This window comes from Chenopodium album, chromosome 21 (assembly GCF_948465745.1).
Source record: "Chenopodium album chromosome 21, dcCheAlbu1.1, whole genome shotgun sequence".
Classification (NCBI taxonomy): Eukaryota; Viridiplantae; Streptophyta; class Magnoliopsida; order Caryophyllales; family Amaranthaceae; genus Chenopodium; species Chenopodium album.
Genome location: NC_137854.1, coordinates 37,792,618 through 37,817,531, shown reverse-complemented (window position 1 = coordinate 37,817,531; position 24,914 = coordinate 37,792,618). Strand labels below are relative to the sequence as shown.

Here is a 24,914-nt window from a genome sequence, read left to right as displayed (position 1 = left end):
AATTTTCGGTCAAAATACTTTTTGCCGAGCAGTAGTCTAAGAACAACTTATCCACTTATTAGGACTTGAGAGTTATGATACTTTGTAACAAACTTTGTTTGAGTTGTCCATCTTAAAAAAGTCGAAGTAAAGCGAAATCTCAATCTAACTCCCCAATTTGCACTAACATTTCAAAAGATTGCATATATGGTACACCCCAAGACTACCCAAAACAGTGCATATGGCACAAATGCACAAAAAATCTCCAGTCAAAATGCATGCAATGCTGTCTATTATTTGGTCAAAACTGAAACTAGCTTTAATTAATACAGAGTAATAATAGAGGAACTCATACAGGCCGAGCTTAAACTTTATGTGGATTCGGAACAAATTGGCGCACATTGCTGCAACAACCAAAGGGGGATGCGGAATAATCCTAGTTACATTCAAGCACAAGCTCATAGTTCTAAGTTTTGTGATTTTGTCGCCATGCCATCCGAAATGTAAAAAATTGATCCATGGATGAGGGTCGTTGCCTTGCATGCAAAAGTCATCTTCCTTTACTTTCAGTATTCATCAACATTTCAACGGTGCCACTGTCACATGCATAAACTGAATTGAAAAAGGTGCAAAAGCTTACTGATGCAACAAACTTTAAGACAGGTATCTAGATACAGTTACTTTGAGGAAGTTTACTACTGCCAGCACAAAGAAGGCAACTTAAAGGAGAATGTAGACGGCAAATGACCCATTCTTCTGATATAATCTGCTTTCTCTGATGTCTTGACGGCTTTCTCATTTAATTTAGCCTCTGCATTAGCACGCTTCTCTTCAGCAATTCTTCGAGCTGCAGCAAGTTTATTGGCATACTTCTCCTGTGCTCTAGCTTTCAATCTCTCTGCTTTCACCTATGACAGCAATATAAATTTCAGTGATCTTTAGTGCCAATGTGATTCATATGTGCAAATATGTGGAAGAATATTGCTTCTTAAGCTGTTTGATACTTCATAAGCTTTATCTTTTATAGATATAGGGAGCATATCCTAACTTCAGAAGATCAATCAATCTGATACTATCTTTAGAAATGATGCAGAAAATTGAAGTTGGGATAAACAACATTGAAGCAGCTATATGTTTCACAGTATCAGGTAATGAACCAGCAGAACAACAATACATTACATGAGGCTACTCAGTTTTGGCCTGTAAACTGTGATGCCAGAGCTTTGTGTGTGAGGACTAATGGTGTAAAGGCACACAGTGCATATTATCTAGGCTAGCAACTCCACTAGATGCCCCACTATTACAAGCTCCTTGAATCAATTTTAGGCTTATTCACCGTGAAGACTAACTAATCTGCTGTGAAGAGTTGAGGATCAACAACAGCAGAAGCACTAAGATGTATTCCCGACATCAGAAATCCACATTATCCATCCTGACCTCTCCCAATTAACGATGTAACATGATGTTATTTGATTACCCTTTATGATAGTTGCTCTATTTCGGACAGATAGAGAATACAAGTATTTAATATAAGAAGTTTAAAGCATCATATATACGAAGTAGATGAGTAGAGTATACAAGTATTTGATAAAAGAAGTTCAATGCATCTTAGATGAGTAGAGTATACAAGTATTTGATATAAGAAGTTCAAAGCATCTCAGATGAGTAGATTACCTCTAATTTCTTCATCTCCATTTCGGCTTTTCTCTTCTCGTGATTTTCCCAAGCTTGTATCTTCACTTCTTCTCGTTTATACCTATAAGTCAACCAGGATGATAACAGTTAAACACTTCTGTTATTATCAGTGAATCAAATATCATATTGTAGTTGAAGGAAGATGTATTTAGAATGTTCACCTGGCCATATATTTGGCACGCTCCGCTTCATCCCAAGCCAATGCTCGAGTTTCTAAAGGACTAATCTTCTTAACAAGTTCCAAACCATTACTCTCCCCCATCTTATGACCATTATCTTCTTCTTCGCCATTAGACACTCTATAAACACCATTATATCTCCCAAGAGGAGATTGATAACTCTCGGTACCTAGAGCACCATGTTGGCACCTCATTGGGGTTGAACCCCCCGAAGAAATTGGGCTGCGCGCAGCTGGTGTGGTAGCTCGTATAGGGGTGGCTGTCCTAGAAGGTTCCTGACTAGCTATTGGAGTCATCTCAGTCCCCATATCCCTCACACAAACTGATCTAACACTTAAACTAGCATTTCCCACCCCCTCATTCATTCTCCAAAAACCCTCTTCACAATCAACATTCTTGGTATGCACATTCTTCTCATTCTCTGCCTTCTCCACCTCTTCATCACCATCAACCGAATAACGGTGCTCTTGTTGGGGAATGGGGGCAATCAACCTCGTATCATCGGCATTCGAGTTTCGAGGCCTATTAGCCTTGGAGGAATTCCTTTCTCCTCCCCTTGACAACCCAACTAACCATTTTTGTGCATCATCCCACTTTGAAGGTGTTGGTTTTCCTAAGGCGGTTCGAGACGGGTGAGAGGCTCTAGTAACCCCATTCCCTTTATGAAACTCAAATGTAATGCTTCCATTAGAGATCTCCTTATCCTCCATAGATCTCACCATTTCAATTTTTACCCTCAATCTATAAAAACTTCACTCAAAATGCCTACTAAATAGCTAGTACTATAGTACTAGTACTCATACAACAGTACTATACTTTAATCAAACACCTTCCTTGCATATACTGTCAATTTATTACTAAGATCCCACAAACTTCCAGTGTTGTTACTGAATTTATTTGTCAGAAATCACACTTAATTTGTCACTCAATACTCATTGAACACTACTACAAAATACCTAAATACCCTAAATAATGCAATAAAAATCTGGAAAAGAAAAAATCAATTAACCCATGAACACCATAAAAAACAAACAACCCCAAATCATCTGAATGACTAAAACATCATGCTTTCAACTCTTTTTCTGATTTAACCAAATATACTTTGAACTTACCTCAAAAATTCATCTGGGTAATTTACTTTCACTCTGAAAAAATCACAAAACCAACATTATAAACAATGAAGAAAATAAATTAATTAAAGAAGGTAGTAAATATCATGAAATTAAATTAAAAATATTAAAAAAAAAAAATCAAGAAAAGATGAAATCTTGACAGAACAAAGGAGTAAATGAAACAGTGATATGACAGCAACCCATAAGTACAATCATAAAATTCCAACTGGGTTTTGAAAAGGAGAGCATAAATTTTTGGGAAATGTTTTTTTTTTTTTTTTTTTTTTTTTTTTTTTTTTTTTTTTTACAATTTTTCACAAAATAAAAAAATGGGAGTTGAGGTCATTCAGATCCAAAGAACTAAATTAAAATAAACTTGACAAAAATTTACAGATACTTGCACGTTTGAGGGAGGGATTAAGTAACAGAAAGAGTGTAACGGTTAAAAAAACCATAGTATAAAAATATAAATGTAATTATTTATACTGTACTATAATATGGTTTTGTAGTACATAGAATATGGGCAGAAAATGACATGGGGAAGTGTGTAAATTTTGTGATAATCGAGTATGCTGAGGAAGGGGGAGGGGGGCAAGTTAGCTTCCCTCACTTCGGAATCTAGGGAAGAGTTATTTGTTGTTACACCCATGTTAATTAACCTTTGATTTTACTATTGTTAGTAGGTTTAGTGTGAATTGTTATACTAGAATGTGGGAGTTATGCATCTGAGTCAAACCTCAAGTTTGAAGGATGGTTGGTGACGATGGTTGTACGTCGTGTTAGATCGGGTCTTGTGTTTTGGAGATAGCTATACCTAATTTATGGTCCGACCACAAGCAATGTGACCAGAATTTTCAAAAGATCGGATGGTGTATGGCTCAAGCCCACGTTTCGTCGTGATGGATTGTGTTGTGCTTGCATGTTTAAATCAAGTTTCTTTAATTTTAATGTGATTTTATTGTGTCATACCATGTTGTACCTGTTTCTCCTAAATAAAGGAGACAGTTGCTCATGACAGATAGTAAAGTGTTGTGTTCGTGCCCATGTTGTGCTTGTGTTGTGCTTTTGTATGTCTGCACAACATGGCTCACTACCATCTTTAATAGTGTGTACTCGTAGCCTAGCTCGTAGGTAACAAGTTGGATGTGTTTTGTTTATCTGATTTTGTTAGAAATTATACGAGTACAAGTATTGTTTTAACTTATCAGAACATATGGGTTACAAAGTTTTGAATAATGTATATGTCAAGTTGTTGCAAATATTGTTCATTAAAACGACGTGTTTATTATACGATGTATTTTTCTCGTTTATTGTCAATTATTGTAATAAATCGGTTATCACATTTGTTAATGCATAACTTCAAACAGTAATAAATTTAGGAGAAAATTATATAAAGTACTCCATAAAACCACTAATAACAATCATAAATTCATACTCCCTCTCTAATTTTGTTTTCAATGCATTACTTGTTATTTTGCATTATTCGTTTGTTATCTTTGATTTAATTTTTTACTAGTATAGAATTTATAAACATGATCATGTAACATATTGTTAATTTGTTACAATGTCTACTTTCATAATATATATATGTATATATTTTTTTATCTAATTTTTACTAATACCTAATTAAAGATATTGATGGTCAAAGTTGTGTCTCGACAAGTATGAAAATTTAAGTGATGCATTCATAAAAAAATATAGGGATTAATTCTTCGTATTAAACTGTGTATTACTCTCTCCGTTTTATAATGGGTGCAAAACTTTAAGTGACACACATGTCAATGCACAACTTTGATTATTAATAATTGTAATTATAGGTTAAAAAAAGTTGTAATTACATACGTATATATTATTAATTACTCGTAAGAAGTATAAAAGTTTATACAATGAAAATATGCTTAAACACTAATCGAAAAGTATTTTACATGGCAACATATGTTATATATATATTATAGTAGTTAAAATTAAAATTTAAAATAAGCATATGAATAATGCAAAAGTCAAAATGTTGCGATTATTATAAAATGAAGTGAGTAATCAACTTACAACTAGAGCAGTAGAATAATTTTGTCATTAAAATAGTAGGGAAGATAAAAGGACAAAAATGGAGATGGGCTTATATAAGGACAGAATAGGATAATGATGTAATAGTCTGAGCCTTTTCACGTGAGATATTAACACTTGGAATGGGCACTGAATGGATCATGGATGATTACTAGTCTAGCTAGTAGCTACCCTACTAGACTAGTAATAGTATTATTAGATTGTGATAGTTTGGTATAGATGGTGATACTTTGACTTTATGCTTCCTTGGAACATATGGTCATATGGAGTAGACACTAGTTTAAGTGCCTAACTCAATAATTTGGATCACGTTAATAAGTGAGATAATTTAGACGGATAAAACAATTCTTCTTGTAATACAAAAAAAAAAAAATAATAATAATAATAATAATAATAGTAAAAACGGATTTTGTAAATTAAAGTACCTTTATATAGCACCAAATCAGCAAAATAAAATGTAATTAAGAAATTAATTAATACATATACAATTATACATCAAGCTTATGTCATTTATGGTTGTTTAGTGGTCAAAATTATAGATCATCTCAAGTTCTCAATGCATAACGTTATTTTTAATAGGAAAATTTCTCAAAAAAAACCTTTTAAATGCACCATTTTTAAAAACTTTTTGGCAAAAGAAAATCCGATTTTTAACATTTTAGTAAAAGAAAACCCAATTGTGAAATTTTTTTGTTCAAGACAACCTAATGCCTCTAATCAACTTCATTAAGCTCTAATTTTTTCCTAATTATCCTATAATTGTCACTTAGCCATCTAATAATTAAATTAATTTATTAACAAAATTAAAAATGTAAACCACCATCCCCACCACAAGTAGCCACCCTCTCCCTTTCCCCCTCCCTTGGCAGCAACCCCCTTCCCCCCCAACCGAGTCGCCGCCTTGAACCCCTAACTCCGGGCGACCCACCTCGACCACCAGCCGACCCTCGTACCCCTCCCGCTTACCCCCGATGCAATCCTCGACCCTCCTTGATGGGTGTTTCTGGTAAGGTGCCTCACGCTTCTTCTCCCTCTTCCTTTTCTCTCCTTGACTCGTTCTCTCTCTTCCACTTTCTCTCCGTCGCCGCTGCGTCGTGTGCCTCTCCGAGGATCCTCCGCCACTTGATGTTGATGCCCTCATCGCTGTCTCAAATTGATCCAACTGAAGAAATCTTCGGGGTTAGGGTTTAGGGAAAGGGGAGGGATGCAGTGGGGGTAGAGGGTGTTTGACAACTAAAAAATGTTTATAGCAAGACTTTTAACTCGAAACCAACATGTACAAACTAGCAACCCGAGTCATCGCCCGGGCCACATACTAGTTACATTATTAAATCTAAACTATTCATACACCACATCCAAGACTTAGTTTGTACTCTGATGAATGTTTTATTTGGTTTTGACTAGGATAACTTGCAATAAGATTATTCATTAAATCAGTTAGTCAAATCAGTTAATATAATTAGCTAGTCAAACCAATTATACCAATCAACTACCAGTTAATTACCAAATATGGTCTAAATAAGCTATAAGGAGCTTTTCCATTAGCTTATTTAATAACTTAAGTTAAAAATTACATTTATACCCCTATTTAATCTAAAACCTTATCTCAACTACCTACCCATAATTAATTTATTGTTCATTTTGCATATTAAGCATCCTTAACCAGTCAGTTTTTTATCAAGCACTTTTATACGGAGGACAATTAACTTGTCAAATAAGTTAATACAAACAGTACATTTGGTCAAAAATAGCTAGCACAATTAGTCTCACCATTCAACTTTCCACCCCAGGCCAAAGATTAGGAGGTTGTCACAGTTTTTCAACATGAGTTCGTTTCTAAAAAGGCTAACTTTGTAAAATTACATGCAACACCATTTTTTTTAAAATCCGTGCAACACCATTATTTGAAGTAGTAAGAGCCTGTTCTCTTACGTTGAAATTCAGTTCAGTTCAGTTCAGTTCAGCTCAATTCAGTTCAGCTCAATTCAGTTCAGTTCAGTTCAGTTCAGCTCCTAATTTCCTTCTCTTATAAAATATTCATTTCAGTTCAGTTCAGTTCAGCTGAGTTCAGTTCAGTTCAGTTCAGTTCAGCTAAGTTCAGTTCAGTTCAGCTGAGTTCATTCAATGAGAACAGGCCCTAAAAAGAAAAAAAAATGCATTTACCCTCTTAGTGTTTTAATAAGTATTTTTACTTGTATTATTTATTTCCTTTCAATCTTTTACATTCATTGCTTTTCAATAAACTATTTACCTCACTATATTTCTTTTATAATTTTTAAATACCCCAACTATCTTACTTATCTCTTAAGTTATTTAAGTCAATTAAAATACCCAAACCTAAAATATGTACCGGTCAAAATATAACAATTATTAAAATACGGAGGGACTATTTACGACCTTTGCTATTCGAGAAACATTTTCTTTTTGTTTCACCATAGTCACCAATATGATTCATTAATGTGAATATCATACAGCAAACGTGGTGACCGGATCACCATAGCACCATAGTTAAAATACAACGTAGAACAACAACAACCTTTTCTCCTGCCAAAACCCAACTCAAATCAAATCAAAATTACCAAAAATGAGGATTCTTCAATCTATGAAGAGAAATCTCAACCCTGTTATTCACATTACAAGAAACAATTTTGAACCAAAAATTGAAGAATTTGGTCTAAAATTTCTTCACAAAAGAGGGGTTTCCGCATTATCATCAAGTAAATTCAAGGAGGATGACTCCATTTTGCCAGTTTTGATTGTGGGTGCTGGTCCTGTTGGTTTATCTCTCTCTATACTTCTCACCAAATTAGGTAAAACCCATCTTAAACCCTTTCCTTTCTTTCTTTTATTAATTATTTGGGTGATTTGAATTGAATTGTGGAATTTTAGTGAAATATGATTGTATTGTATGCTTATTTTGTGTTTGGATTGAGAATGATTAAAGGGGTAAGGCTAATTTGAGTGCCCATTTGGTAGTTTGCCTATTTGAATGTTTTTTCTTGTGTGATTGAAATTGTTTGAATGGTTTGAATTGTGGGTTGAGTGTGAATTTGATTGTTGTTTATGCTATTAGTATGATTAGAGAATGAATGATTAGAAGGGGCAATGGGGATTTAAATGCCCATTTGATAGTTTTTGAGGAAAGGTGAGAGTGAGATGTTGTGGAAAAACAATAAATAAATTTGTAGTTCGAAGTTAGCTGGGTTTCATGCTTCTGTCGCTACATGGGATTGTTTGTGCTGTTTCGGTGGGGTTTAGAGTGAAATTTTATTATAGTTAGTGGACTAGTGGTGTTTACCAAAATCATTTGCTGCAAAAATTGTGTTCAGAAATGTGGAGGGTTTAATTGATGACAGCCTCTAAATTCACCATCAAGAAGAATCAGAAGATTCCACGGTTACTTAGTTCCACATTCACCTGCAAACCGGAAAGGGAAAATCAATGCGTTAAAGTGTTGCATTTTGGCCTAATTTAACAATATTAAGAGTAAAAAGTGTACTCGTACCAAATCTCGTGCTGGTCTAATTAGGGAATGCTCTTTATCTGTTCTTTAGAAAAGGATCATCTGTAACATTCGCCCCAAAATCTTATTTGTGACCTGGTGAGCTATTCTATAGTCTTGAGACAAACAATATGATATTGATTAAAAACATCAAAACTAACAAGTCTGTGGGTTATGTGGTTTTGCCCCTGAATTTAAGTAACATTTGCCCTTTTCAATGCCAGCATTTGGAATGTAATTTTGAGAAAACTTAAGATTGATAGAAGTGTTCAGCCTAACTCTGCTTAAATTCAGGCAGCAGGTTAGGTGTATAGGAGAATTCAGCCAGTGCACAGGCTCCATGGAATGCAATTTGCTATTTGGATTAAGCCTAGTTTCCTATTTTTCTGCACCTTAGATATCCTAAACTTAATTGTACTTCTAAGATTTAATAATTGCCAGTTTCATTGACCTTTTCGCCCAAAGCTAGTTGTCATGTAATAGTTATACTATAACAGTTGACAATTATGTTAAAATTGTGCTTTTTTGTCAAATTTTTGGGATTGTGATGCATTCTTCTTCCTGTAGGTGTCAGATGTGCAGTCTTAGAGAAGAACACAGCTTTTTCTAGACATCCTCAAGCTCATTTCATCAACAACAGATCCATGGAGGTAGGTTCATGGTTCATAGCATTTGGCAATATGCTTGATGTAACTTTGGATTTATAGCATCCTGAAATGGTAGTGCTGTTTTCATTTAGATTTCCTTGCCAGGTCTTCCGCAAACTGGACTGTCTAGCTGAGGAGATCCAGCAGTTTCAACCACCTGTAGATTTGTGGAGAAAATTCATTTACTGTACATCACTATCTGGTTCTGTCCTTGGTTCAGTTGATCATATGCAACCTCAAGGTATGCTTATTTTGATGTCATAATGTAACCAAAAAATCTTATGAATGATATAAATAAAGATGGAACCAAAGAACCCATGGCTTTTCTTATTCTAAAGAAGATGGTTCCACTATGTCTTCATTATTAGCATTAGTCTATAATTTTGGTCTAGATATGTTTTTTTTTTTTTTTGGATTAAATGGCTTAGATATGCTACTTTATTAATCTTCCTGCTTTTGTTTTGTAATTATCAAGTATTGTAGGCAACATGATTTACTTGCATGGCTGTTCTTATATGCATCAAGCAGCTTATCATCGTGCCCTCTTTTGCAGATTTTGAGCGAGTTGTTAGCCCAGTAACCGTTGCTCATTTTTCTCAGTACAAGCTAATCAGATTACTGCTGAAGAAATTAGAAAATCTTGACTTCAAAATTCATGAAGGTGATAGAGATGTTAAAGAGAGGGAGATTTTGATGGGCCACGAGTGCTTGTCCTTTGCTGTGACTGATAATTCTGTTAATGTTACTTCTTCTTTTCACAAGGATGGACGGACATTAAAGAGAGATATCCAGTGTGGTTTTCTTGTTGGCACAGATGGTGCGGGAAGTACTGTGAGGAAGCTTGCTGGAATAGAGATGGAAGGTGAAAGAGACTTGCAAAAGTTGGTGAGTGTGCATTTTACAAGCCAAGCCCTGGGAAGATATTTACTCAAGGAAAGACCAGGCATGCTTTTCTTTATATTCAACACTGAAGCAATTGGAGTTCTTGTTGCTCATGATCTTCAGCAAGGGGAATTTGTATTGCAGGTATTCTTGACATCATTTTCAAATTTAGCTTGATTGGATGTGTGCCATCTCTTTGTTAACAACTTCTTGTCTAAGCTGGCAGGTACCATATTATCCTCCACAGCAGAATCTTGAAGATTTTAGTCCCAAGGTATATTATCTATTCATACTTGACAAATCCTCGATAAATGCAGTTGAGTCATCGCACACATTTTTGTTTGAGTTGAGCCGGGTCATCGCACTCATTTTTGTTTGAGTTGAGTCGAGTCATGAACATTGTTTTTTATGACCGTACTAGGATCATGCATGTGTTGTCTTTCTGTCGTCAAAGGAATAAGTTGAGTAAAAATAAGTTGAGTCAAAGGTACACTTCCATTTTTTATCTTAAAAATTATTTCCATACCCTTTCTTTCCATCTTTGAGCCGAGTATCGAGTCACAATGTTGAGTAATTTGATTTCATTTCCACAACACTTGGTCAAGAAACAAGGGTAAATTGGTTCGAAGAGATTGCACCACCACTACACAAGGCGAGCTTAAGCTTCAAGATTTCATGTCTTTTTCTTTCTTTTATTTTAACCCCTTTCCCTGAATTAGTCTATAGAAGCTTACCCATCTCTTATAAATTGTTGAGTTGGCAATATTTGTCGTATACTCGTAATCATACATCCAAAGACTAGGAACCATGACTAGATACAACCTACAAAGAGTCGTGGAGAAATTATATGCTGTAGGAGACTTCTGAATCCACCGTCTTAATAGATGTTTTGGTTTTTGTTTTCCTAGATGTGTGAGGATTTAATTTTTAAATTGGTCGGTCATGAGCTTGAAGATATAGCTGTAATCGATATTAAGCCTTGGGTAATGCATGCTGAAATTGCTGAGAAGTTTGACTTTAATAACCAAGTCTTTCTAGCTGGTGATGCTGCTCATCGTTTTCCTCCAGCTGGTGGTTTCGGTATGAGAAAATCTTCCCATTTATGCGTTTCTTGAATATCCAGTTGAAGATTTGAGGTACACTTCTGGTCCCAACTGTGCCTTGTAGTTATTTACCACTTTTCATGCTTTCTGTAGGCATGAATACTGGGATTCAGGATGCTCAAAATCTTGCTTGGAAGCTGGCTGCAGTTGTCAATGGTATTGCCCCAACCACACTTCTCAGCACATATGAAACAGAACGGAGGCCGGTATTGGCATATTTGCTTTGGTCTGCTATCTTATTTTATTACTTCTTGAGTTTCTATAGTCTTCATTTCTCATTTTTAACCATTTTTGGCACTTGGTAGATTGCCAAATTCAACACTGCACTTAGTGTTCAGAACTTTAGAGCAGCCATGGAAGTCCCTGCTGCCCTTGGACTTGACCCTACTGTTGCAAACTCAGGTTCTCAGACTACACATCCTTGGCGATTTTTAAATTCTTTATTCATCATTTTTCTCTTATTAATGAGCCATTCTTCATGAGTTGTTTATTCTTACTTTGGCAGTTCATCGTGTAATTAATGATGGTCTCGGCTCAATTCTACCATCTGGAGCTCAGAGAGTGATTTTGGATGGGCTATTCAGTATAGGTCGAGCACAACTTTCACAAGTCATTTTGAATGATAAAAACCCAGTTGGTCTGTCAAGGCTGGCCAGATTGAAGCGTATTTTCGAAGAAGGAAAGAGCCTTCAACTCCAGTTCCCTGCCGAGGATCTTGGTTACAGGTGTTACTTCTGTTTTCAATTAGGTTCTATCTTTACTTCTGCAATCCTTGCCTCCTTGCGCATATTACAAAGGAGTTTCCAATGATTATGTGTTTGAATCTGTTATCTCCAGATACAAGGAAGGTGCTCTTGTGTTGGATAGAAATGTCATACATGATGCTGAAAATGTCCCCACTGGTCGCCGGAGGGATTATGTTCCATCATCAGAGCCAGGCTCACGGCTTCCCCATATGGAAGTGAAATCATTATCAAGTGTCTCTGATGAGGTAATACTGGATTATTGCAGTTGATTCTTTGCTTACAATTGATTTTATTTGGTTGATATTACTTATTCTCTATGTAACCAATGGAAATTACTCTCATTTTCACATGAAATGTGTGTTAATTTCCTAGATAATGCTTGACCTTTTCAAAGGGATTGCATTTTTGATACATTCTGCATGCCTTGTTGCTTGTTCTCAAATTCTCACTCTTCTGCTATCTTTCTGAAGGATAACTTTTCTACATTGGACCTTGTATCGGGAGATAAAGTCGAATTTGTTCTCATAATAGCACCAGTGGAGTCTTCCTACAATCTTGCTCATGCAACACTGAAGGTGGCTGAGAAACTCAAAGTTCTTGTCAAGGTATGCGTGATATGGCCATACAACCGTGCCAATAACGCTGCACCATGCTCAGTGGGGAATTACATAAACATTGTAGAGGTGAAAAAGTCCCCAAACCTGCCATCCTGGTGGGAATTGTGTGGGATGAATGATAGAGGAGCCATTCTTGTCAGGCCAGATGAGCATATTGCTTGGCGTGCAATGTCAGAGATCCGATACCCCAGTTATGATATGGATAAGGTTTTTTCTGTTGTTTTGGGACACGCTTATAAGAAGCCTGAAAACATTTTTGATGCATAGGTAGATTAAAGTCATTAAACGATGTTAGGGACATTATATAATTTATAAAAGATTTGACAATAAGATTATGAAAGTTGGCATTTCCAACATATTGTACATTCCCATACAGAGAGTATTGTTTAGGCAAAATTGGCCTCAACAACACGAATTTTTAACAAGGTGCATATAGTAGCATGAACTTTGACTAGTAGCATAGCGCCAACTTCTTCATCGGGTGCACAAAATATAATAAATGAAACCTAGGACCGGAACTTTTATTTAATACGTGGAATTTTTAATATTTTATTTACTTTTTGCAGATTTTGATATTATATTTAGTGCTTAAGGTCCAAATTGACCCAAGACCTTAATCTAGACATTTTTATAGCATGCAATTTGATGTTTCTTTGTAATTTTTTTTTTTTTTTTTTTTTTTTTTTTTTTTTTTGCTGAATTTGATCTCAAAATTGACTTTCAAAACCTCGTTTGATAATTTTTGTTTTTTGCGTAAATTGAGGCACACAATACCAGACGATTTTTAATGGTAATAAAAATATTAGATACCATGTGTTCGGCAAAATTTTTGGTATTGAGCTTTATTTATGATATTTTGTGCTCCCAATGAAGAAATTTGTGTTGTTATAGCTACTACCTAGTACCTACTAGTCAAAGTTCTGCTACTTGCACCTTGTTAAAAATTCGTGCTGTTACTAATATTAATTGATTGACATTCAAAACATCTTAGTTATCTACAAATTTACATATGCCTAATCAAAATATCTTTCACCCAAGTGAAAGACTGTAAATATAATTACAAAAATCTGAATATAATGGCAATGCAAAGTATGAGATATTGAACACAGATGACACAAAACATGAGAAAAATTTTAAAAATAAGAATTCCAACTTTTCAAAGGTGTACATAGCAGTACATCTAAATTTTCCAACAAGATTGTACTATAATACCTATATCCAACTTCTCAGTTTAAAATTCATCTTTCTGCAACAATTGCTAGTTTACTACAAATGACAAAGGTTATATGTAAATCTTTTAGATGCCTGGACAGCTACCTTGTAGAGACTTGCAGTACCTGACCTCGAATCTCTAACATAACTAGTCCTCCAATGAATACAAAGAAGTTAAATGTATTTAACGAGAGTAACATCAGATATCCCTATTCGATGCTATCAATTTCACGACATATATGCAGGTTATGACTGGTGGTGGCTTGAACTGTGATGAATGACAATGATATCTTCTACAATGTAATCCGAGTAGCAATACTGATGATCATATAAATCATACTAGCTGTTATGATACCCAACAATCCACCAGCAATGACCTGTGATCATTTAAAGAATGAAACAAACAAACAAAAAAAAAATCAGCCTTCTTCCATCAAGAAATAAAAATGATGCGGAAAATTGATGTGAGATTTATCTGACACATCTGACATGTGTCAGATCCTATGACACTCAACTCTTCATATCATCTCTACTATTTGTATTAATATCTCATCCTTGACACTTTGACATGAGTATGGACACACTTGGACCATATCAATAAGCCAAGTTCAACACTTAGTAGAAACCCCATGTTTGGACACAAATATATGAATGTGAGTATTAGAATTACACCTCAGACTTTTTCTTGCTTGTTTGAACATAAAAACCATAGAGGCATCTTACTTTTTGAACTACCGATCCTCTTCTATTTGCAAGTGGGTGGTGGTGGTGGTGGTGGTGGGGGGGGGGGGGGGTAAAGGAAGGGAGAAGGGTAGTTCAAAAAGTGTAGCCAACCCCAGAAGTTAGCATATTCAATTTCCCTTTAGCAGCTTAGTCTACTTTCTGCAAGTCTTAGTTTAACATAAAATCTTAAGTCAGACAAATGATGTGAGATTTATTTGACCTACATTAATACAAGTACATATAAGATCCTATGATAACTCTTCACATAATCTCTAGTATTTATATCGCATCCTTGACACTTTGACTTGAGTCCACTTGACACTTCATTGGACCAAACTCATAAAAGTCCTAAAAAAGGCGAGTTTGAAACTTGGATGAAAACCCTATGTTTGGACACAATTACTTGAATCCGAGTAACAAAGATTAAATCATAACTCAGAATTATCATTCGAGAAGTTTCTTGCTCGCTCAAACATACAAACCACAGAGGTAAAAAAATCTTTAGTCTGGAAATATAAAAATGCTTTTGACCAACCTGAGGAGGAGTATGGCCAAGAAGCTCCCGCAATGGTCTACTTTCTGCAAGAGGATGTTCAGCAGGCAGTCCATACACTATCTGGTTTAACACCTGCAGAATAAGAGTGATCAGAATGTGGTGAGAGACAAATACTATACAAGCAAATAAATTTGTTACAATGAGAACTAGCAGGAGGTGTAAAAGCAACCTCTGCTTGCCGTCCAGCATGTAATCTCACACCAGTTGCATCATACATGACCTGCAAAGAGACTAGCTTGAGTATATATGAGGAAAAAACAACTGCTTTTTGACAATAATTCAGTTTCATGATTACAAAGTATAGCAGCTAATTTAAAATCCCCAAATATGTATAATGTACAAAATGTTGATAGTCTACATACAGGGATTACACAAGATATCTAAGAAAGAAAATACAATAGCAAAGACATAATATTTAGTGATTATCAGCCCCTCAGATAACTTAAAGAGAGCAAATTATTCTAATCATAGAAATTAGTTGATTGAGCCAACGACTCTCAACACTAAAAGGTTATTCCAACAGAAGTGTTGCAGGAGAAGGTAAAGATAGTTTTTCTTTGGTTACTGCACCATCATAAATGGAGGCTAGCAAAGGTAAAGAAGAGAACAGCAAACAAAATTCATAAGAAACAAGAGGTGCAAATCGTGCAATACACAGTTCTCAGAACAGGACACAAACATTAAAACCTTGAAACCAGCCATAAATCCATACACCATGCATAAAGCCCCTTATAAAGCTCCCCCAGCCCCCCTTTTCCCCCGCATCCACCAAAAAATATATATACGTAGTATAAAAGAAAAACAGCGGAAAAAGCACTCGACTGTTCACAAGTGCATGTTTACACAATCATCCATTCAGAAGATGAGAGGACGGGGCAGAGCATACCACACATGCTAAGATCAATGCAGCTGCAAAAACTGAACCCCCAAAACCATCTTGAAGCCCAATGGCAGCAGCTAGAGCTGTGACTGTGGCGGAATGGGATGACGGCATTCCACCAGAACCAATGAGCTGTTTAAGATCCCATCTTCTTTCCTTGTACCTGAAAATCTATCAAACCTTAAGCCTCTTAGGGTAAATAAATATATAAGTATTCTTATCAGCACATGAAAGATAGAATTAGAATAGTTCTAATCGTGGAATACCTAAGTATCTAACCAAAAATTGATGAAGAAAACCATGATCATCTTATATATATATATAATTTTTTTTCTTTTAAAAAAAGCCCATAAAATCAATTACAAAGCATAATAGCAACATGACATTTTGGTTGCAGAGGTCGAAATCAAAAAACAATATTGTACATATCTCTATCCTATGAATTGATGATGCAACTCATCAAGAGTGTTTTTCTTCAAACCCTATCTATTATGCACTCATTTTATTGCTCCCAACGAATGTGATGAAGTAACTAGTCAAAACTGTCTTCTATGTGTCTATGGAGCAGACTCGTGACTCGACACACCACTCGTTCTTCAGCTGTGGTTTGCTAAGAAAGATCTATTGGCAGATCATAGATATCTGAGGTCTGATGGAAAATGCCAAGGACAGGGAAATTCTGCTATAGCTGCGGTGGACGGTCACTGCTCTAAAGTAGAGATATACTAGAAGAGAACTCAAAGGGTCTTTTAGCAAGAGGTAGAGATCACATGCAGCATTACAATAGGATGTTTTGCTATATATAAGAGGACAATTTAAGCCTATACGGTCAAACGAAGAGATACATTAGCGATTGGAAATCTATCCGTCAGGGTCCTAAATTCTGCTTAATTTTAGTGTCGTACTTTCAGGGCTGCGAGGAAATTGTACCAATATGGCATGTGCTTAGGCGATATTGAACTAGACTATGGTTGATTAAGGAATCTGATGCGTATTTCACTTGACTTATAGCCTGCAGCCCTGCATAGAGTCCAGTTCTTTGACAGGGAGCTGAGGCTTCCTGTCCAGGAAATCAGGAATGTGGATATACTATAAATCTATTTGAAAAGTGTGAAGTAATTTTAACGGAAACCTTCAATTCTTCAAATAAGATGGATTAGACATGATCCAAATGAAGGTTTGACAAAAGTTTTTGTTCTTCTTTAAACACAAATATAAAGGCTTAGGTTCTCTTTTTTCTCATTGCGATTTCCATGAAATGGGTTCATCTCAAATTATCAGAAACTATACAAACATCTTTTGACCATGGAAAGCAAGCGCTCAGCGCTCAGCGCTCAGTTTGATACTAAGGAGGATGGTGAGCTATACATGGTATTTGACATCATTCTATCCTCAACTCATAATCTTGATAGCATTTAAATTTCATGCAAAGTCCTACCATTTTATTACATGTGTAATGCTACATGTACATTCCAATTACCAATTGAAACCACGATTAAATATTCGCCTCCAGTATCAACATTTAACCCCAAATCCCAGTAACAACCCCGTACATCAGCCACAGTATCTTGAGTGATCTACTATATTACTCAAAAATGGCAAAGAATCTGATATCATCCTTTTTCTCAACGCATATTATAGGATCATTACCAACCTTGTAACTACATTGATTCTTGATTGTAACCAACAAGCCCTCTCATGTAAATACACAGATTTCGAGCTTCCCGAATGACAAGAATTGACCCCAAATGATGAAGTCTTCTAACTCTCAACACGATTCTTACACCCGACTAATTGAACGTTAGACCACTCAACAACAACCACACACAAACACATTCTCTTCACCCATTTTAATTCAAGCATCAAGATAATCAAGAATGCATTAAACATCAGCTGAAAATCATAAAACTGATTCACGAATGTTATCATAAAATCCAAGATAAATTTAAAATTCAAGCAGAAAGATGATCATGAACACCAACAATTTTCATAAAAAAAAACCTAAATAAATCCAATTTCACGCAACAAAATCACAATCAGAAATCGAGGTCAACCCTAAATCACCAAAAACAATAACAATAAAATTACAGATCCAAAATTAGCAAAAACCAAACAAAATTCAGCTAAAAAAAGGTTAGAAAATGTACCAGGTAGTGAAAACTTTGATCGATTGAGCTAGAATAAAAGCAATAAACGCAGAAATCAGAGGAACATTGGTGAAAATTGAGGATGAATTCGAAGACGAAGCAAATGAAGAAGACGAAGAAGTAGAAGGTGAAACTGGAATGTTCGACATCATGGCCGCCATTAATGATCGAGAAAACCTCGACCCGCCATTTTCCATTGAAGGTTATGGTGATTCAATCGAAACGTATTCGAAACGTTTCAATGAAAATTTTAGGGAATTTTTTGGGTTTTTTTTTTTTTTTTTTTGGGGGGTTAATCGTTAGTTAGGATTTTAGTATAGGAAGAGAAAGAGGGAGAGTAACTAACTAGAAGTCTCCTCACACAGCATAATATTGGTGGAATATTCTTTACATGCCTTGGTAGTGTAAATCCATAAGGTATCGAACTATTGACAAATACTCATAAGGAAACTTTGCCACGATTATGAGGTTTTCTTTTTACGTGAAAAAAAAAAAAATTTAATTATGAATGGTGTTATGTTTGAAATTGATTAACATTTAAAGAGTTGTAGAATTTTTTGAATAACATTTAGAAGCAATAGTCCAATAAAAAATATGCAAAAGCTTTATTTTTATAGCATATTTAAGACGTTTGCATGTATTTATAGTTATATTAATAAGAAAAGTCTGCACGTCTCCCTTCATGAGCTTAAGGACATCCAAAATGGCCCCTACAATGAATGTATTGAATCTCATTCAGTTATACAAGTAGTTTTTAGTTTAAACTCTAAATTCAATGGAAAAATTCGTGTTGGATACAAGCTTTTGATATATACGGAGTATATATTATTCTGAAAAGAACAAAACACCTCAGTCTAAATACATTTCATCATCACTACATTTTGCTATTGAACTTTCTTTTGATAGAAGTAGAAGCTAAACGTTACGTTTGATTAAACATTTGAAGTTTGAAGCTACTTAAATGTTTTAGAAGAAGCAATAAGCAATCATTTTTCCTATGGGGTATTAAACGCTCTCTCCATTTGTAGGTCTCAAATAGACAAAGAAACAATTGGTTTTTGAATTTTAAGAAAGATAATCATAAATAAGCTAAATGACACATAATAAAGTAAAAAAAAAAATATTTTAAAAATTAAGTAAAAAATAATTTTTTTAAAAAAGCTAGATTTTTTTTTTTTTTTTTTTTTTTTTGACATGAGCTTAATTAACAGGTTAAGGGATTATGAAATAAGTTCACCACATCAAAGGGGCTTTACTAGCCTGAAAGCTTCTAATGTTACAAACAATACAAATGAAATTAAAGCACAACATTCTTAAAATAATTACCGGCTTGAAAACTCAAGTATTTGCCTTCGAACATGCAATAGAAGATACCAAAATTTACCATTGTTGGCTTTGGATCCCCATTCTCGTTGAGCATGGGGAAGGAACATAAGAGCAAATCAACTCGAGCTCACAAAGACATAAACAGTCCTTAACAACTTGTGCAAATATCTATTTTTAAGATCATAAAACAAAATTCAACTTCATGGCTTCACTTATTCTCCATAACACGTCACAATTTTTATCCTTTTTTTAAAAAAAAAATCAGTGCAAAAGCATCTTTCTCAATGGAAATCTACAAACTACAACATAGCTAATATACATACATATATATATACACGTAGTATATATGTGTATATATAAATAAGAGAAAATATATTTCCAAAATTTAATCTTTGTAAATTGATAAAAACATTGATCCAAAAGAGGTACATAGTTAAATTAATATCAATGATGATAGGATAATAGACTATCAACAAAAGGAGAAAGATTATTGAAACCTAAACAATGAACCAACATATATTAGTTACAATCTTGACTCTCTTGAGGGATGGTATTCATGACCCGGAATCAACCTGTCTACATCATTTGCCCTTAAAAAAATCGCCAAAACATAACATAAAGCGGGATTTATTACCTCACCACTTAAATATTTGTGCCATAACACAAGTGTCCATAATGAGTATCATTATTATAAAAAAAAAATGCTATAGTAGAGGCAGAGCTATAAATGCTAACATTGAAAATTCCTAAGTACAATTTTGTTAAATAGGGTAAAAAAAATATTTTAAAAATTATAAGTTTATGATAAAATTGAAGATTTTATTATTGATTAACAAGTTTTCTCTTTGCATAAGTTAATTTAAAAAATAAGGGTCCCTTTTATCGTAGTTTCACTTAGGGGCCCTGTGCAATCGACCGTGCTACACATACTCGGAACCACCATGTGCTATACTCATATGTATTTAGTGAAAAAAACTAAGATGAATAAGACCTTGATCTCTTCACCTTATTTTTGCTAAACTGAAATTTATGCGTGAATTTTTCATGCATTTCCAAATTAATATCGATTAGGAAAAATATATAAAGCTTATCTATAACCCTTAGGGCTAAATATATTATTACAATAATAATAATAATAGTTAAGATATTACAATAACGATACTATGTTATAAAATAAAAATTTGATAATTATTACTCCATACTCCGTAGTAAAATAAACTAGATGAAGCCCGTGCGATGCACGGGTCGATCTATTTTTTTTTTTTTTTTTCATATTTATGACTTTATGTGACTACATTTGTTATTTTATTAGTTGTATGTAATATATCATTTTCTCCGTATTTTATTTAAAATATTAGATAAAATTTCTAATCTGAAAAGATAATATTTCGTATTTAATTAATGTAACCATTAAAATCTCATTGGTTAATTATGCTTATGTGGCACTTGAATTATTTATTGGATATAACTATAAATTATAAACCTATGTGGCACGTTAACTAATCTTAGGTGGCATAATTCTATTGTAGTGTTTTAAAAATATTAATCCTATGTGGCGCTCTAATAATTTTTAAAAATAAAAATCCTATGTGGCGCTCTAAAATCTCGGGAAAAACTCCCCTTTATATATATATATTAGATTATCTAATCTAGTCCAGTTTACTCTAACCTAATGTGAAATGAGTTGATTTGATTTGTTCATATACAAGTTTTTTTTTTGACAAGAATATACGAGTTTATATGAATTTATGTTTTTCAATGAAATATGTTCATAATATTATTCATATTCATACCACACGATTTTTTTTATTTAATTTTTTTTTTTCTTATTTGAACCGATCTAAATACTTTATAATCAATACATAAATATTTCATACCTATCTAAATTCTTATAGGGTCATTACCATATGCATATCCATAACTATAATTTTTTTGGTAAATGGCCTAAATTGCATAGTCGTATTATTATTAGAAAGAAATTGTCCAAAATTTAATAATTTTCTATTTAATTTTCAAAAAATTTTAAAAAATTTTGTTTAAATTTGTATTATTAGTATAGTTGGCTCGACGTGCTTGGCCAGTCGTGAAATTTGCAAATTCAAAGGTTCTCCGGTTCTCTCTCTCTCCCTCACACTCCCACATTCCATCATACTTGTTCCTCTTTCTCTCCCCAATTTTTAGGGTTTTTTCTTCATCAATCTTCTCGTTCTTCTTCACATTTTCTCTTGTTCTTTATTTCTGGTAATTCCCTTTTCCTTTTAAGCTTCATTTCTCTGATTTCTGCATCATTTTCCGGTTTCAATTCTGTCTTTTTATTATTCTGGCTTTGCATTTTGTAAATGTGGTATCTTTTTGCTTGATTATGTCATTATTCCGCATTGAATATATAATTTGTTTAAAATTTGTGTGGTGTGGTTGAATTTGGTGCAAAATTGCTTTAATTGGGTTGAATGTTTGATCTAATTTAGATTATAGCTTGTATAGTTGTATGTAAATGAATTTTGGTGTAGGATTTAACCTATGATTGTGATATTGAATCCCCAAATAATCTAATAATACCCCTTTTTAATATCTAAGGTTTCCGAAATGCTAGTCTGAAAGTCCTCAAGATCTTTAAAACTTCTATATGGTATGCATTTTAAGCATAATGTGGTGTTAATTGGGCGAGCCTCGATTCAATCCACCCATAATATGATCCACATTTGGGTGGTTTGAGTGTGTCAGTAACCTTGATTCAATCCTCCCATATTATGATCCACATTTGGGTGGTTTATTTAACTGTGTCAGTAACCTGATATCCAATGTATTTATTGAACCCGGATCCCAGGCCGTTTAACAAAATGTCTCGCTAAGGGCGCATTTGGTTAGAGCTAGTCACGAGTTATTTGTTAATGAACTGGATTGAAATTCTATGATTTGTCAATTATCCTTGATAATCTATGCAATTGTTGAGAAGAATAACCTTATTGTGATTCTAGGTGTCTGATTCTAAAATTGAAGAAGTGATATGGGAAAATTTATAATTAAACATATCTCGATTGGCCTATTAAATTGAGACAGGGGTAATATTCGTAGTTGTACTTTAAGGACAATTCTTCTTGTTGAGAACTTGTATTCATCTGGATTTTTTACATTATTATTTGTATAAATGAATATGGATAGATTTTAAAATGCTGGATTTTTATAAGAACTTTAAATTAGTTTGTCACTGAGGAGACTTATTAGCCCTTTATTTGTCTCTGATCAGATAATTGAAGATGGCAGATGGTGAGGACATTCAACCCCTTGTTTGCGACAATGGAACTGGAATGGTTAAGGTAGATTCTTCTCCCATGAATGAATTGTACCTGTGCTTTCATTATTGGAGGCTCTTAGTGTGCTATATACTTATGAGGACAAAGATTTCATGGCATGGTTTAAGTACGAGGGTTGAACATTGCTTTGTTGAAATATTTTATTGATTTAATTGAATATATTCTTCAGATAGAAAATTAAGCAATATGACCATTGTTCTGTCATCTGTGTACTTTGGTCAGGGACTTGGAACAGTGATTTATTGACATTAATGTTTTAAATCATGCTGTCCAATTGTCCATTTTCATATCTATTATTTTGCACTTCATTGATCTAACTTTTCAATGTAGGCTGGATTTGCTGGGGATGATGCTCCACGAGCTGTGTTCCCTAGCATTGTCGGCCGCCCCCGTCACACTGGTGTGATGGTTGGCATGGGCCAAAAAGATGCATATGTGGGGGATGAAGCTCAATCAAAGCGTGGAATCTTGACCCTGAAATATCCAATTGAGCATGGTATAGTCAGCAACTGGGATGACATGGAAAAGATATGGCATCACACCTTCTATAATGAGCTCCGTGTTGCTCCAGAAGAGCACCCTGTTCTCCTTACTGAAGCCCCTCTCAATCCTAAGGCAAATCGTGAAAAGATGACTCAAATCATGTTCGAGACCTTCAATGCTCCTGCTATGTATGTTGCAATTCAGGCTGTTCTTTCACTGTATGCTAGTGGTCGTACAACTGGTAAGAACCCTGTTTGATCTAAGCTTTACTTCTAAATTAGCTTCAGCCTTTGGAAAGGTTCCCTTTTATCTGCATAGCTTCTAAATAGATGATGCTTTTTCGGGGTATCAGGCCACTTATCTGGATAAATGGATAGATGGATTAGGAAGCCACTATGGATAGATTCAGATTGATTTTGTAGTTTGTAAATAGAAAGGTTCCCTAAACAAAGTTCGTTCTCTTGGACCATTTTTTCCAAATTTGACTCTTTGCTTCCAGCCGCTGATATAGGCCTAGGAGTATCATGTATTTTCCTCCCCCTCCATCAAAAAGAAAAACTTTGTTCTAAATGACTAGTCTTGCATTTTTTTTTTCTTTCTAAATACCTAAGTGGAATATTCTATACTTCTGTCTTCTTGAATGACTTATAATCATTGATTTAGTTCTCTTTTGTACTCTTTATGCTCTTTTCTATATATATTGAGTTGATGCTAAATTTGTTTACTGTGTATATTATTGCAGGTATTGTGCTGGATTCTGGAGATGGTGTCAGCCACACAGTCCCCATTTATGAAGGGTATGCTCTCCCGCATGCCATTCTTCGTCTTGACCTTGCTGGCCGAGATCTGACAGACTACATGATGAAGATTCTGACTGAGCGTGGGTACTCTTTCACCACCTCAGCCGAGCGAGAAATTGTGAGGGACATGAAAGAAAAGCTTGCTTATATCGCCCTTGACTATGAGCAGGAGATGGAGACTGCAAAAACTAGCTCTGCTGTTGAGAAGAGTTATGAGCTTCCTGATGGGCAGGTGATTACTATTGGTGGTGAGAGATTCAGATGTCCAGAGGTCCTTTTCCAACCATCTTTCATTGGAATGGAAGCAGCTGGTATCCATGAAACCACCTATAATTCGATCATGAAATGTGATGTGGATATTAGGAAAGACTTGTATGGAAACATTGTACTCAGTGGTGGTACCACCATGTTCCCTGGTATTGCCGATAGAATGAGCAAGGAAATCACTGCACTAGCTCCAAGCAGCATGAAAATTAAGGTTGTGGCACCACCTGAGAGAAAATACAGTGTTTGGATCGGTGGGTCTATCTTGGCATCTCTGAGCACCTTCCAGCAGGTTTGTTTCTTAATTTTGATCTTCTCAGTCACTGTGAAATCGGAATTCTGCTTTCGGAATTTTGACATTTGCCTGTTTTTCTGCGACTACAGATGTGGATTGCAAAGGCTGAGTATGATGAATCTGGTCCATCAATCGTGCATAGGAAGTGCTTCTAATTTCACCTTCAAAGATAAAGGTTGAAGTGGGAAACCATTGCCATTTGTTTGGAAGAGGGGTGTGCCTTGCACCTGATTTTGATTGGCGAGCCAAATTAGTTTGATAATTGTAGTTGTTATTCTATTGTTTAGTTTTCTTTGTGGGACGAGTATCTTGAATGTGCAAGAAAAGTGATTTATAAATTCATTTTTCTAATTTTTCTTGTTTTTCTGGTTTTATATTGCTTTATCAG

The 24,914-nt window shown here is 34.7% G+C and overlaps 4 protein-coding genes across 4 annotated transcripts; 2 read left to right on the top strand and 2 right to left on the bottom strand.

Annotated features, from left to right (window-relative positions):
• Positions 1-310: 310 nt before the first annotated feature.
• LOC145602277 (uncharacterized) lies at positions 311-3,182 on the bottom strand. Its single transcript, XM_081658461.1, has 3 exons — positions 1,836-3,182; positions 1,654-1,735; positions 311-887 (listed from the first exon to the last, which is right to left on the bottom strand). The coding sequence occupies exons 1-3, from the start codon at positions 2,573-2,575 to the stop codon at positions 675-677; spliced, it is 1,035 nt and encodes a 344-aa protein (XP_081514587.1). The 5' UTR covers positions 2,576-3,182; the 3' UTR covers positions 311-674.
• Positions 3,183-7,521: 4,339 nt separating this feature from the next.
• On the top strand, positions 7,522-13,165 carry LOC145601630 (uncharacterized). The gene is made up of 11 exons (XM_081657684.1): positions 7,522-7,839; positions 9,099-9,181; positions 9,284-9,419; positions 9,732-10,204; positions 10,287-10,334; positions 10,969-11,140; positions 11,257-11,369; positions 11,469-11,565; positions 11,669-11,888; positions 12,001-12,154; positions 12,380-13,165. Exons 1-11 carry the CDS (start codon positions 7,614-7,616, stop codon positions 12,791-12,793), a joined length of 2,136 nt encoding a protein of 711 aa, XP_081513810.1. The 5' UTR covers positions 7,522-7,613; the 3' UTR covers positions 12,794-13,165.
• Positions 13,166-13,636: 471 nt separating this feature from the next.
• LOC145601535 (uncharacterized) lies at positions 13,637-18,365 on the bottom strand. The gene is made up of 5 exons (XM_081657568.1): positions 18,045-18,365; positions 15,904-16,060; positions 15,187-15,237; positions 14,997-15,089; positions 13,637-14,115 (listed from the first exon to the last, which is right to left on the bottom strand). The coding sequence occupies exons 1-5, from the start codon at positions 18,239-18,241 to the stop codon at positions 14,032-14,034; spliced, it is 582 nt and encodes a 193-aa protein (XP_081513694.1). The 5' UTR covers positions 18,242-18,365; the 3' UTR covers positions 13,637-14,031.
• Positions 18,366-21,428: 3,063 nt separating this feature from the next.
• LOC145603012 (actin-11) lies at positions 21,429-24,898 on the top strand. Its single transcript, XM_081659144.1, has 5 exons — positions 21,429-21,611; positions 22,618-22,687; positions 23,015-23,408; positions 23,910-24,523; positions 24,616-24,898. The coding sequence occupies exons 2-5, from the start codon at positions 22,628-22,630 to the stop codon at positions 24,679-24,681; spliced, it is 1,134 nt and encodes a 377-aa protein (XP_081515270.1). The 5' UTR covers positions 21,429-21,611; positions 22,618-22,627; the 3' UTR covers positions 24,682-24,898.
• The last annotated feature ends 16 nt before the right edge of the window (positions 24,899-24,914 follow it).